Raw genomic sequence first — 15,786 nt, 5'->3', positions numbered from 1 at the left:
GTTTTTTTTTTTTTTTTTTATTTATTAGATCCGCGACACAGGCAGCGCGTTACTTCCTCACTTTCCTCGCTCACGAGACATTGATTAATAATACGCGAAATGGGCTTATACACGCCGGCGACACATCGGACGCGATTTATAACCGAGTACGCGGAATTTGCTCGCACGCACACGCGCGGTCGCAGACAGGGACCCCACACAGGGCCCCACAAAGCGCGAGTTGAGAACCCCCCGTGCGATGCATCACTCCGAGTTAATTATCGCGTTCGAGCGACAGACAGCCGGACGAGAGCGTAACGAGACATCGGGATGACGACGACGTCTCTCCGTCTCCGAAAACGAATTCCAGAGCGGATTCCGTAGGCAGTCACCGTTCTAATCGTCGCTCTGCCGCTCCCCCTCCGCCCTCTCCATCTTCCTTTCTCCCTTCGTCCACATCGAAAAATTTCCCGACGACATTCTTCAATCCTCCTCCTTTCACAGATACTTTTTTTTTTCTTTCTTTCTTTTTTTTTAGCCAGGGATCCTGGCGAGCTCTTTATCCTTTTTAAAAATTTTCTTGCTCTTCTTTGTTCTTTTTTCTCTTTCCTAGATATCGATGGCTTCTAATTAATTCTTATCCAAGCGATCTATTTTTCAAATGCAAAAGTTTAACATCTTTATCTTTTTTTAAAAAAAGGCACATTGTATTCAAAAATTATACATGCACGCATAAATCTAAACTTATTTTTTTTACAAAATATTTTATTCTAAACTATAAAATTTTCTCCTCTTCTCTTTCTTTTTTATTACACGGAAAAAAGAATTTACTTTTGGAATATAATTTTATACATAAAAGTTTAGGCATAGGGTTTAATATACACGCATACACCTAATACACAAACGCCCGCATAAGGTTTAATCGGCGCAACTATTTCGGGAACTTTTGCGACAACGACCAATGTTTGCATTCCCGACGTTCTCCTTGAAGCTCTGTCCCGGCAGAGTAGTGTGTCTGAGATTTCCTCGACAATAAGTTTCTACTGCGCGAGGAATATTGCAGCATGCATGTCTTGATTCTCGTTTTTCTTTCTCTCTTTTTTTTTTATCTCGTGCTTTCTTTTATGCGCGGCAGAAAAAGCGTTGGGCGATTTTAATTTCATGGAGATCGATCAGTTTGATGAACTCAAGAAAGATTGAAAAAAATGAGGACAATTTCGATATTTTGTGTGGAATTTAATTTAACTCTCTCTTTAATTTAACTTTCTCGTCAATAAATTTTCATTGCAATGCAGTGCCCTTAAATAACAATGTTTTATTTTCTTAATACATTTGTGATAAGAGAGATGTAGAATTATTACTATTAGATACGTTCAACTAAAAAATGAACTAAGGTGAACTAAGGTCTTTGTTGCATAAAAGTGTTAGCCTATATTTCATTTGAACGTACTTAATATATTATACTTTCATATTTTATCTATATAAGACAGAATATAATGCTAATATCATTTTCTAATGATTAAATTAGTTAATTGATGAATATTTGATTCGCGATATTATTTTTGTGATTGCCGCTATTTTTTACCGGGTAATTTATCAGCTTCTATCCAATTAGTTATAAATATCCAAGTTTTTCTCTTGATAAATAAGCACTCACACTAATCACTATTGGAAGGGTCATTAATGCACATGTCGCGACGTGTCGTCAGTCAGCTGATCCAATAACACTAGCGATGTGGATTTAGTCGAACAGTATTACTTTGGAGAATATATATATATATCGCACGTATCTCTCGTGTTGCACGTTGACGATGCTGAAGTTGAAACTCGTCTCTTGCTACGCCACTGATGGTAGTTCGAGAGACGAGCTCTTTCAATCTCCTCAAGCTGCGGATTACCGGCCGGTGACTTTGAAGGGAACAAAAAGCCATTGTTGCTGATTGCGTCTGTTTGTTTTCTCGACCCGCCAAATGAACTGCCTCGCCACGGGCAGGGCGCGGGAGAAGGAGGCTTGGGGGGAGGAGGAGACACAATTTCACAGCGCGAAGACGACGAAGACTTTCGCGTCGGTCTCTCTCCAAGGAGGATCGTTCTGTAAAATGTAATTTCCCCCCATTCTTTCTCTCTCTCTCTCTTTCTCTTTTGCCTGATTTTAGTTCGACAGAAAAGAATCTCGCGACTTTAACAAACTTGACAAATCGGATTGCGGCCGCGATGGGAAGTAATTAAAAAAAAAAGGAAGAAACGAGAGACACTTTGCGGATGTTTGTCGCGAGCTTACTTTGCGAGTCATGTTATGCAACTTATCTGCGCCATTCGATATAATTCCGATCCGTTATCGTTTCGCCCAACATTAGGAGATATTAGTCTGAAACGCTTTGGAATTTCAGAAGAAAATTATTCTCTTCTATATCGATTTATCGTGTCAAAAAACAGGGTGTCTACTCCCTGAAAAGAACACAGAAGACTTGGAATTCTCAAGGATTTTTTTTATACCTATCTATTTTTTTTTATATATCTATTTCTCTCCGTTTACATATATTCAATGTCTTAACAAAATATTGAATATGCAGTACATATTCTTTATTTTAATTTTTATTGATAAAAAATGAAAATATTATGCAAGTTAAAAATTTTTATCTTAACGGAAGCTACTCAACTTTTTTCAGTACATTTCTAAATCTAGTACTTGAAACTCAAATGGCTCTGTGTTTTCCTTTGTATGAATGAAAAGCATTTGAAAACGCATACAATAAAAAAATTTATTTTAAGAAATTGCACCAAAAAATCTTTAAAATATTTTCTTTACCTGGAATTTTGAACAAAAATATCTGGAAGATCAGGGAATTTTTTTTACAAAATTTGAGTAGACACCCTGAAGAAGTATTGCAATTCTTTCGAAAAGTATACTCTTTCCTGTCGCTGCTCTTTCGTAGAATTATTAGTAAATTCTCTCGTCTCTTCTTCTTCGAACGGACGAAAGAAAATGATCATTGCACCGCCAACGTTTTCTTCAAAAGCTCGAATTAAAGGAAAGATCGCGGAAAATTAATGGCCTGTAGGTGCGTCGTCTTGATGGAGACGCTTAAAGGCATTTCGCCGCGAACTCTTCGTCGGGGAAGTATAGTTTAATTTTGCTCTAATTTGGTGGGCGTTTAATAGGGGTCTTTCTCTCTGTACTTCGCCATCTTCTCCATTTACCTTTCCCCGGTTGCTTTTAGCTGCGTATTTTAGCTCCGTGTACATTTCTCCGTCTTTTCCATCGCTGCTTCTCTTACCGGAATGCATTACGCAGTTCTTTTTCATACACTTTTACGTCCATGCCTTTTGTTACATTTATATTTTCATCGAGTTACAGTATGCATGAAAATTGTAATTTTCTTCTAATTATGATGTAATAGTTATGCGAAGGAATTTTTCATAAGAAATCTATTTTTTCCATTTGAGAAATTTATTTATTTCATAAAATTAGAGTATACTGCAATATTACGAGAAAATTATGAAATTGAAATTATTTATTAGACGCGCAGGGTTTTGTCTTTATCGAATATAATAGAAAGATTTATAATTAAGGAATTTTTGTATATGAAAAAATAAGTAAGAACGCTTTATTATGTATTGGAGCGGCGATGAAAAGAAATATATTCCACTGTTTCCCCCCTCCTCCTTCCCTCTCACGATACACTACTTAAGTGACTTATGTATGTCGAAAGATAGTTACAGAAGCATATGAATTTAATGAGCAAAATCGGCTTTCTTGTTATCACTGATGGAGAGGCGAGATTCCGTAACGTCAGGGAAACATAATTGAATAGAAGTTTTTCAGGGCATAAGATACATAAAGTTATATCTATAATTTTTCCAATAACGTTAGCATAAAATAAGTTGTGCATTTTTCCAAGCGACTATTGAAGCGATATGCTTGCGTGTAAAGCCGTCTCTTACAAGAAATTATAACTTTTTATAACGCCATTTTTTTACTAAATAGTATTCTTGATCATTTTTTAAACAAATATCTGTATAACATAAAATTCTTCTTATAATTTTTAAAAAATGTCTGAGAATTAAAGAAAATATTAGAAATAGCAAGTTTTAGAAAGAACTTTTTAATGTGTGTTTTAGAGAGAAGGGGAGTATACACTTTCTTGAAAGCATGAACTTTTATAAAGAAGGAAAATATCATAAAAAAATTCTTTTTATAATTTTTAAAAAATATATAAGAATTAAAGAAAAATTAGAAATAACAAGTTTTAGAAATAACTTTTTAATATGTGTTTTAGAGAGAGGGAGTGTACTACACTTTCTTGAAAGTATAAACTTTTATAAAGAAGGAAAAAAACATAAAAACAATAGTTTTCATTTAAATTCTTCCTATGACTCGACGCAACCGTATAAAATGTCTTTCCGATATAAGAAAAATATTTGTCGAGAAGATAAAATTAATATTGATTGGATGGGAATATGATTGACCTCGGAACAATTAATATCGACGTAGAATTTCGAATGCTTGGTCATTCGCGGCGATGATGGACTTCTATTTTTGTGCGCATTGCAACAATCGGCATACGATTTATAGCAATTATTCAAATTAATATATGATGAGAAAGCGTAAGCGGGCGTATGCGTGATGTCTCTGACTTGCCGCGAAAACGAATGAGCGATGAGGAGAATGACACGGAACATACATACTACGATCGGATATTCGCTTTCTCTCACTCTCTTCCTCTTTCTCTCATTTGTTTTGGGATTCCAATTACTCTTCCAGCGACTTCCGATAGCATTCTCGTGGCGTCAAAGGGGTGCATTTCGCTTTGAGACTGGTTTTGCAGCCGATGACAGAACAACAATGTTGGCTTTACGAGACTGCCGGAAGATAAATCGGTTTCATATGGCAAATTTAAGATAAGTACTCGATAATCGAATAATATATATTATTAAAAAAACATATATATCATTCATTTTAATAATATATTATTTATTTATTACTATATCATTTATTTATTCTTATATCCTATCGATTTACCTATAGATTCTTCGATAAATGAAATTAAATTTTTCTTAGCGAAAATCTGATATAGAGTTATTTTTTGCCAAAGTTGTTTCTTTTTAATTTCCGACGTTCAATGCGTCCAGAAACAGTGCTATTCTTTATTCATATTTACAGAATAAGTGGTTATTCGTAAACTTACATACTTATTCCTAACATTAATGATTGCAAATATTGCCATACTTTATTACCGATTTTGACACAATCGACGATTCGAAATATTCGAATACTTTTGACTGTTGGAACACTCCATTTTTTCGCCTCACAATTAGATTGAATCATTTCTGTCACGCGACAATATAACGGTATTCCTCAATTTTGCCGCGATAACAGGCCGGAATAATAACGTCCTGCGTTTTATATACGCCAACAAATAACGATGCAATTAAATCCTCCTCCTTCCGTCCGCTTCTGTGTCTCCCCCATGGTTACGTTCTCTTGTTCTCGGTAATTAAGATTTGTCCTGGTTTTGAATACGGTCGCGAGTGGTGTTGTTCTACAGGCTTTATACAGTGGACAATCGATTTTGCAAGCGCGTTATTTACAGCAATTATCCCAATTGATTTACTCTAATTGTATATCAATTTAATCCAGAGAACGGATTCATTCTACTAAAGTTTTATTTTATATTATATTATTTTTATAACTATTATCTCTGATTATTTATCATTCAATAATTTATTATTATTATTTATCATATTAATGACATAATAATATAATTATTTATTATCCAAGGAGAATCGATTATCGTCGGAAATAGATTCGAAATCAAACATAATTGTAAGAAATGACAAAAAGAAAAATAAAAGGAAAAAAAGTATTTGATTAGATAAAAATTTTGTTATCATGACGAGCTGTTGGCAATTATCAGCAATTATCCGAACAGAGTGAATACTAAATTAACGTCGTCTTATCATCGTCGGACAATATTTGAGATATCGCTTTTGCGATTTCAAAGGGCCACGGATCTTGATTGGTTGGGTGATCTCTTTGAAGACCAACCGAGCCACTTCCGGCTATATATCCTTGATCCGGGTTAGGTCGAGTGTCGCGCATCCAACGGCGTCTCGCCGCGAAATTAGGGACCGTCGCGCTTCGTTAATTGTGCCATTTCCATCCCAAGCTTCTCCGTTTTCCTCCCTCACCTCTCTCTCTCTCTCTCTCTCGCGAATTTTCGCGACTGTCGACGGCTGTCGTTAATTACTGCCGCGGTCGCTTCCGCCGCGAGTTCCACCGCAATACACTTCCGGATTTACGCTCATACGAGGCTTATCGCGGATTATCGCGTCTACGAGAGTGCGTGTTTCGCAAAATTTAGATGTTACCGGCAGGATTTTACGAGACTGTCAAATTACGTATGCATGGATTCTTTACATTTTATCCACGTAACATTTTCCTTCTTGGCAAATATTTATGTACGGTTTTAATAGTTTCTTTTTTTTATTTCTTGTGACAAGCAGCTTACGTTTTCTAAAATAAACGTGTATTTCTTTTTAACGGGAGGAAAAAATTTTATTCCCTCTGTGAAGCAGTTTCGTATTATCTTCAACATATCATCATAGTCACAAGATATACAAACAAATACTTTCATTATAGGGAGAAAAATTTATAAAAATTCAAAAATGCTTGAATTTTTTATTTGTTAGACTCTGATGATTTTTTTTTTCATTAAAGATTTTAGAAATTTGTTTAAAATTTTAAAATATGGGAATAATTGCTTATTTCAATTCCTATATACACATAAATTCAGAAATTGATATTAAGTAATTTACTTCTTGTCAAGTTGCTTTAGAGTTTGCAGGGGAATATTCCTTAATAATTAACGAAAAGATTTTCTCGTGAGAGGGGTGTAATAGATTTTTCTTATCTAATTTTAGTCTCAAATAAAGAGAACTTTGCCACTTTGTTCAAAACTTGCTTTGAAGTTATAAACTGCCTCCACACTTTTTACAACTTGATGCTCTTCAAGAGAAAGCACTTTCTTTTTTAACTACTGAAATATACGCAAGTATAGTCGTCAAGATCTTAATTACGTACAAAAACGCGCGATGAACGAACTGCGTTTTTTCCATACGAACGCTTTGAAAAGTCGTCTGATTCATTTTTCTACAGAAATATTATACTCTCTTTTTCTTTATTTCTATATTTATAATGTAATACAATTAATACACCAAATTAATATAATTTTCTGTTAACGAAATAATTTTATTAATGCAATCTTTTCGTGCGTTTTTTTTTTTTAATCATTTTATTTTCTCTCGCGAGACTCGAGTTCCCATTATTTGCATCTCTAAGGGATTAAAGTTTTTGTTATATTGGCCATTTCGTGGTTAATCATGCACTTACGACGCGAGCATATGCCGATCAATATGAAAATGAGAAAAATAAAGGTGAAAAAAGCGGTCGACCGTACAATCTGTGTCGACTATGTTAAATCGGGCATTAGCGATTATGCATAACACATTGCTATTTATAGACTGATCGATCCTTATTAATTACGCTCCAAGGAAGACACGTGGCCTGTCTCCGTGCGCTTACCGGCAGAATATATTGGACCTTGAAAATACTTATCACGGCATACCATATTATTAAACCTCGCATATCAATCTGTAGGTATAATACATTAAAGTATAATATTTTTTTCGGTATTTTTATTTGACAATTAATTACAATTATATATGTACTACTCTTTTCTTCTCATTTATTTAATTTTCTTAATTTTATCGTATATCGTAAATGTATTAAAACTATTAAACTGAACATTTCTAACTGAAGCTAATAGTGTACGAATATAGAAAATGAAATTATAAACACAATCTTCTATCATACTTTCATAAAGGAGGATTATAGGGTATTAAGTTCGATGATCTTGATTAATGTATACTTGATCAGAAAAATCCTTATCCGGCATGATCAATGCAGCGATTTGCCATTCATCTTGAAAGCTATGAAATTTAACAAAATGTAACGAGGTACATACCTGAAAATATTTATTTCTATCGTGACAACACTATTTACACGATGTGATTTATAGTTAAATGTTATCGTCACGTTGCTTATTCGACAAGATCGCCGCAACTAATCATACATTTTTAACGGCGATGAATGGCGATCGTCGATCAGAAAAGGGTCCGACGAGCAAAGGAGACTCTCTCTTTTTCGTTCTCCGTGTACATATAATGTCTATCCATTTCCAGTGTCCGTTTCTCGGCCCGTCCTCGGTCGCCGACCCGCTATTATGTCCCGCGTGAATGGCAGTTTGAAAGAAGCCACTCCCGAACGGCCATTTTCCGCGAACAAAGGCAGTACCTACGCCGATTCCCTTTTTTTCTTTTTTCATATCAATTTCATCGCCGGCTTTAATTCGGTCTCATTGCAGCCGCTTTGTCCGCGCTCTTCTTCCTCCGCGCGCTCCGGGTCATCGTCTTAATCGGCCGTACCGAGAGCGATAGATAATACAAAAAGAGATTTTGCTATATTGCCGAGATATTACATTTTTGTTCTTTCTGTTTCAGGTACGTTTCATGACTACAGTCTTCGTAGACGTTCTCCAATGCCGGTAAGTCATATCAAGGCTTTAGGCAATCGTTTTATGATTAAACAAATCGCCCATTCTGTTATTTTTTTTTATTTTACTTGTATATCTTTTTACTTGTATATTGGATGCATCGAGTGCATGAATGTTTCTTAGAGAAAATAATACATTTAATTTTCTCAATTTTTTGAAAAAGATATGTTACATATCAATTTTGTGTATTGGATCTATTAACTAAATATTATATCATATTCTGAATTCTTCTTTTTTTTGCTCCCCTCCGAAAGTTAGTCTTTACAGTTTAGATCTCTATATTATTCTCGGCTTTACTTTATTCCACCCTCGTTCGTTTTCCGAAATCTCCACGAAAGCGAGGGCGTTCTCGCCACTTCCCGGACTCTCCCCCTTCGTCGAAGATCGAGAAAACGAATTCGAGATTCTCTCCGGGACGCTTAGATTTAACGCTCAGCCTCGCGCGTTGATACACGATCGGCGGAACAATGACGACGACGGGCGCGGAAGCCGCGAAGTAACGGGGCGCCGAAAAATAACGATAAATCCGTCGACGGGGGCGGGCGGGCGGACGAAGCTCGTGTTTACCAGTCTCCGCGAGTATTCCGCGTGCACCCGGTAGAATAAATCACTCAGAGGGGGGAATAGGGGAAGGAGGAGGCCATGTGATCCCACCTACGCCGTAGATCATCGGTAACGATCGGCGTGAAAAACCAGGGGAAACCCAGTCTGGGAGTAGCGCCCTTTCCGGGTGAAGGAAGCACGAAATTCATCGGCGATTCCACCGGCGACGCTTCCGCCGATATTTCCTCATTACACAATAGCAAGGGTAACTTGAGGGGGGAGGGGGGAGGGGGAGGTAAAGATCCAAGAGAAAGAGGTATGCGGATGAGTAGCGCGGGACAAGAGCTTGCGAGACGGCCGATCAGACTGATTTGTCCTACGACGAGAAGGATTTTTTTCGAGAAATCTCTAAGTCAATCTGAAGAGATTACGGACTCTCTCTTTCTCTCGAGGAAAATGAAGGGCGAGTGGAGCGAGGATAGTTATATAGAATACGAAGAGAATGGTGAGCGTATGTGACGATAAATTGAGATAAATAATAATTGAGATAAAAATAAATCACCGAGAGACGAGAGAGATTAGATTTTATGGATAATTTAATTCTTCCCTCTTTGTGTGTTGCTTAAAAAGAACTTTTCTACTGGAACACAGTAATATAAATCATACTATTATTAGTTATATGGCATGTTAAAAATATCACTGCTTCTTTTACTTATGAATCCTTTGATTATGATATATATATATCTTCAAATTGACTTTCGAAGATGATAAAATTTGAATAAAAGATGTCATAAATATGCCGCTGTCATCATCTAACCCGTTAGATAATTTCTTTTCACATATATGTGTGTGTCTCTACGTAGATATAAATATATAGGTGTGCATACGCACAAATATATCGCTAGGGGACGTGATGCACGAACCATAAAGCAATTGCTTCTATTATTTCCGGACATCGTACCATTCTCGTCTCGTTTTCGCTCGGTTGACTTTCCTCGAACAAACGCGAAAAATCCAACCGTACACTTTATACGCAAAAAGCGATATGTTACAATTTTTTACGAATAGTTTCATGTTTACAATTATAAAAAAATTGAAAATTTTGCACGTCGAAACATTGCATTTTCGACAAAAATTTATCATAGTATTATAGCAAAATATCACAATAATAAAGTTTGAGTTTTCTTATATCAAGGCCTTTTGGAATCGATCAAATGAGAATGAAAGAATATTTATTTAATAATTACTCGCGCAGCAATGCAATCAGCGTCACCGGAAAATGACCTTCAACACTAAACGCGACTTCAATTGTGGCAGCGGGATGTTAGATATGAATGTGGAATGAATGTAGAACATGCCGTCGACGAGCCGGGTATGTCCGCGCGCTGAACATCTGCTGACGGATCTAAAATGAGCCCCCGTGTCTCGAGCACAGGAAGCCCGGAGCTAATGATTCGGCCTAACTCGAAACAAATGTCGCTCATCTCGACAGTAGTCGGTTAAAGCGCGTTCCGTCCTGGCGATAAATTTGGCAGTAAATTGTCGCGTTAACCGTAACGTAACGTTGCCTTAAACGTTCGGGCGTTGCAGGTGCGGCTGACACTTCGTTGCGCTCGCTACGAAGGTCGTTTCACGCTGCCTGACATCTTTGGTTTTTATTAAATTCGGCGATATGATGGGATGGCGGGGGGGGGGGAACTTGAAGAAGATAGATATATGTAAGAAATACGTACCGAAAAAGACTGTTTCTAATTATTTTACACTTTTATTATTATAAAAAAATACTATAATAATTTATTATATCATTTTTTTGCGTAGCTTCATAAATTTTATTGTAACAATATGCATACGAGTTACAAATTACATATACTGCGAGAAAGTTTATTGATTGAAACATAATAAAAATATTTAATGGCTGAAAAATTGTGTGATGACTAAATATATTTGAAGTTTTAATTAACGGAATTATCGAACTTTTATTTTGTTTTATTTCTTTGTGTCTCCTTATTAGTCGAAATTTTCCAGATATTTCGAAACATAAATATCTCGCGTTCTCCGGATACTCTGCGAAAACGCCAATTACATAGAATGCTAAATTGGCGCGCAATTTTGATATCAAATTTCAACGATAACTGGGTACGTACCCACGTGGGACAGAGAAGAATACCGCTGAATGAATATTTATGTATGGATAGTTCACACCCGTTGTACGGACTAGTCTGATGTATTCGAAAAAGGGATATGGATTCATCAATATTTATGAACGTACAAAAACGTGAACGTGATAAAGAATCTTTTGAACGGTGGAGTAACGTAGGTTACGCTTTAACCGAAACCAGTGTAAAATCATATAATAGTGTAGTCTGTAGTAGCTTAACATGGTAAAAACTTAATCGATTATATTGACTATTTGATGTATGAATTACATATAAATTGACGCGATATTATTGCGATAGTTTGAATATTTGTGAAAATCATATAATCTCATTGACTCTCTTTAGAATAATCATCGAGAAAAAAAAAGAAATTAACTTGGCACAGAAAATCCAATCTGATTAAAACTGGATTGGATTGAAACGTGACTTTAGCTTCTGAATTGGACGTGACGGGAACGTGAAATGATCGAAATTTTATAACTCTTACAAACCAACCGGTCCATGATGAGCCGACGAGAGAAATTCTCGAGGGAGAATTTTCACCGCGATAGAATTCGTCCTGGTTATGTGACTGGAATTGTCTGTCATTTCTACGCATCGCGTGTTCATAAATTTTTCTGTTATATCTCACCAATCTCTCCTAACGAATAAAAAAAAATTATTCGACGCTCGACAGCATATGATCGTTGAAATATAAGCAAGAGGTTTCAATCACTCTTTTTCACTAATAAAATATTAATGAAATATATAAATTTCGTGTACAAAATAACAAAGACAAACTTACAGCGCATGTATATAAATATTATAAGTTTCAAAATTATTATTTTATTTGAATAAATATTATATTTATCAAGTATATTTAAAATATTGATTAACTCTCTTATGCGTGTATGAATATTTTTCTTTTTTAGAAAAATAATCAAGAAAGTGAGAGATAATATACGATAAATTTAAATAAATTAAGATTGCTTGAAGAGAGAAACACTGTTAATATTATTATTCATTCCAAAGTGTCTAATCTTCGTTTCTTCGAAAACGATATTTCCAGGTTGACCTCATTTATTTAGGCTGACATGCGTGTCGCCTTCGCATCCACCCTTTCCTGCTCAAACTAGATATAAAAAATTCTGTTCGCGTGAGAAATAGAGAGAAAAAGAGAAAGAAAGAGAGAAATGTCATTAATTTAACCCGAAGTTTTTTGCGCGAAGAATATTACATCTTATTCTGTTCCGAATTGTGATGATTGCTATGCGTTTTGATTGTTGTTGCTATTGTGTAATTGTTACTTATATAGATATGTTTCCTGTGAAAGTAATTATGAACTTGTATTCTTCAGGAAACGATGCAATAATCGATCAGTGATAAAACTGTCATTAATTATAAAATTGTTTTTGCAAAAGTGGCAAGTAATCTCTCCTGTAATATTAATATTATGTAATTAATTTTGATTCCAAGTTTTGTTTATTAATTCATTTGCTTATTAATCTATATTGAATAATATTTTACAAATATATTTTTCATTAATTAAAAACTTAAATTTAAAACACAATTTAAAAAGTAAAATATAGTCTTTACTTTTTAAAAATTTACATAAATGATTAATTAATAACAGCGATATCCTAAACCACGCAGAATCTAATTATATTATAATATTTCACTAAACTTTTCGCGCAAGGTTATGGCGCGGATTCCGCAGCACTCGTTAACGGGCGGTTTTGCACATGTGCCTTTCGCAGAGTTCAGTTCAACGCACCGAACTCTGCGAAATTTATAACCGGCGTCACGGCCGCAGGAAGACAAGATCGTGAGACCACAAGGGATGACGGGGGGAAAAGAGTACGCCAGAGACGCAGGAGAAAAGTGATGTCGCTTTCGCATGTACGAGCGGTTAATTTACGTCGCGTAAAATATACGTTTCGATTTGTCGCGGGGTGCGAAAGCGACCGGTCACGTCGTCGGCCACGTGTCGACGTTCTGTCACAGAGTGACACTCGCCGCACGAGTGCAGTGATGCACTGGTTAAATCTTATGCCTGTAAGCATGTGGTAGATATAAAATTGTGAGATTTATTTTTTTAAATCATGTGTTGTTCTTCATTTTTGAAATATCGACTGTGTGATTGAATCGCTTCAGCCATGGTATTTTGATTATAGCTGAGGATTAAGCGATAGCCTCGATTTATATTGAAAATGAAAATAGAGAGCGGCGGACATTGAAGGGGCGCGTTTTCTCGAGAAACTCGATATCGGCACAAACGTTCTCTCTTTCGGGATTAAAAAGTTACTGAATAACCTGCTCGATCACGAGCTTCCGTCACGCTGTCGACGTCTGGCGGCTCGAAAAGCGGGAGAGAGGAACGATGGATGGTGGCCGGCTGGTTCGTTCAATATACTTTTCTTTTTTTTTTCCTTTTTTTTTATTTCTGTTGCCCGGCTAACGGGACAATGCTTTAAAGGCGTGTCGGCCATCAGCCCCTTCTCCTCCTCTTCTACCTTTTCGCTATCTCCGTCGAAATTGGAATCTCTCGCATCGTCGACAAAAGTCTACACGTCGCCGAGTCGCAAAGCAATGGACAGATAGTGCAGGGCTTTGTGAAAAATAAAAACGATCGAATCATATCGGCATGCACGACCGCAGCGGAATCATTTATCTTTCTTCCTCTTATTATTCTCGATAATTTGTCGTTTTCTTCCGCTATTTCGTGTCTTTTTGCGATTATGCAGCCACCTTATTTTCAATATTCCGCAAAATATCACGTGGAATAGCTCCAAGTAAGCGGGGCAGTTGTTTATACATTTAAAATAATTAGTAATCATCTCCCATTAATAATCTCATTTTCGTAAATAAAATTAATTAAGAGATCTATAAAAAAATTTCACTCTGTGTAAGCTAAAAAGTAATATAAAAAGACTTTCTAACTTTCGCACGCAAACGTTATATATTAACATACGTATAGCGTATGTTAATATATATATTTGTTTCTGATGGATTTGTGTCTGTGAAAGTGATAAAATTGGAGACAATAATTAAGAGATATCATTGTTATTCTGCCTATCTGTAAAATTGATAAAATGCGTCATCAATTATCGCTATATAACTCTCCGACCCTCCGTTTTATCTGTCTTATCTGTCTTACTTTGCGCAAGTAAATGAGAAGATAAATCGCAAATGAGTTAATTCCCGCCAGTGCATTTGTTGCGCTCGACTTTATGATGCATTAACGCGCGAACGTCACCGTACCGTGCTTTGTCTGCTGCCATGAGCAGCAATTTATTATCTCCCATTTGGTCAATTAATATTAGTCAAATTTTAATTAAATCGTGCCGCTTAAAAATTTCATCGGCTGCAGAAGAAAGGGTAGTGAGTAATAATTAAACGTTAACTGTATGCGAAAAAGAAAAAAAGGAACACACATATATGTATAACTATCGTAAATTACAATTCAGTTAGTAAATATGTATTTATAAGATAATAATATATGATATAAATATAATATTTATAAGATTAAAAGAGAGAAAGAGTGCGCGTGCGCGCAAAAAGAGAAATAAATTTTTATAGAGAAAGCATATCTATATTTCATAAAAACAGAATAAATTTCTCTACAATGTTATTATCGAAAAAAAAACAGATTTCTTTTTATTTCAAAAAATTCTGAATTCTTTTTTTTTTATGTCTAATATAATCTTTTTATTTTAACTCTCGTCTATATACGCCATAGATGAAAACATTCGCGCGTACTAATTTCGGTGACAGTTTGCGATGTGCATCGCTTCAACACATGCATAACTACTCGCACGGCTGCGCTTTGATGTGCTCTCTTCTCATTGACTTCGAATGAAAGGTCGTCGAAAGGTTCTCTTCCCTTCAACGAAATAATCATCCGCCATCAAGGATTTTCCGCGTAATTATCTTGACGATTAACCGCGCACGAGCGCGGTCACCATATGGAATTAATTCTATCCCCCCCCGTTACTTATGCCGCATGAAAACAACGCGCCGGCGCGCGCGGAAAGGCGAGAGAATGCCATAATTGCGACTGATAAAGTCATTTCGGGATTAACTTTGTCGGGGAGAATTCCAAACCGAGCCACTATACTCGATTATTTATCGTTTAACTCGCGATTATTAGTTTTTGTAGAGTCTCATTACACTCGAGTCCGGTGCGATTGTTTTATAAGTCATTAGGGAAAATATATGACACTTTTTTTTTTTTTACTTTTTTAACGCGCGTATTATTTCCCCAATTTTTAATTACGTTTTGTAAAAATTTTCTCTCTGACAGTTCGGCAATCACTCGCTCGTTTCGGACAGTTAACGGTATTTCTCTCTGCGGTGTCGCTACGCCGAATTGTCAATTTGGCGACATTCCCGATTTCCGCGATTGGAAAATTCGAGTTACGTCGTTTTCCCACGCCATTTGCGGCGATAATATGCAGCGCGAATTACCGGGCCCGTCACATATGCATTGAATTGCCGTTGTCGCATTGCATCGG

General features: G+C 36.1%; 1 protein-coding gene across 2 annotated transcripts in view; it reads left to right on the top strand.

The window, feature by feature from the left end:
* Positions 1–15,786, top strand: part of LOC115244269 (PDZ domain-containing protein 4) — a 213,596-nt gene that overhangs the window by 123,060 nt on the left and 74,750 nt on the right. The window contains exons 1-2 of one of the 2 annotated variants that reach the window (XM_029821804.1): positions 7,512–7,635; positions 8,542–8,585. The exons of the other annotated variant lie outside the window; for it this stretch is intronic. Coding sequence (XP_029677664.1) covers positions 8,580–8,585 — 6 coding nt within the window. The 5' untranslated portion in view covers positions 7,512–7,635; positions 8,542–8,579. Of the gene's footprint in view, positions 1–7,511; positions 7,636–8,541; positions 8,586–15,786 lie in introns of those variants that run through there. 2 annotated transcript variants of the gene reach the window in all.

Source organism: Formica exsecta, unplaced genomic scaffold (assembly GCF_003651465.1).
Source record: "Formica exsecta isolate Colony F162 unplaced genomic scaffold, ASM365146v1 scaffold80, whole genome shotgun sequence".
NCBI classification, from domain to species: domain Eukaryota; kingdom Metazoa; phylum Arthropoda; class Insecta; order Hymenoptera; family Formicidae; genus Formica; species Formica exsecta.
The sequence above is the reverse complement of the archived record's forward strand: the minus strand, read 5'-3'. Positions and strand labels throughout refer to the sequence as shown.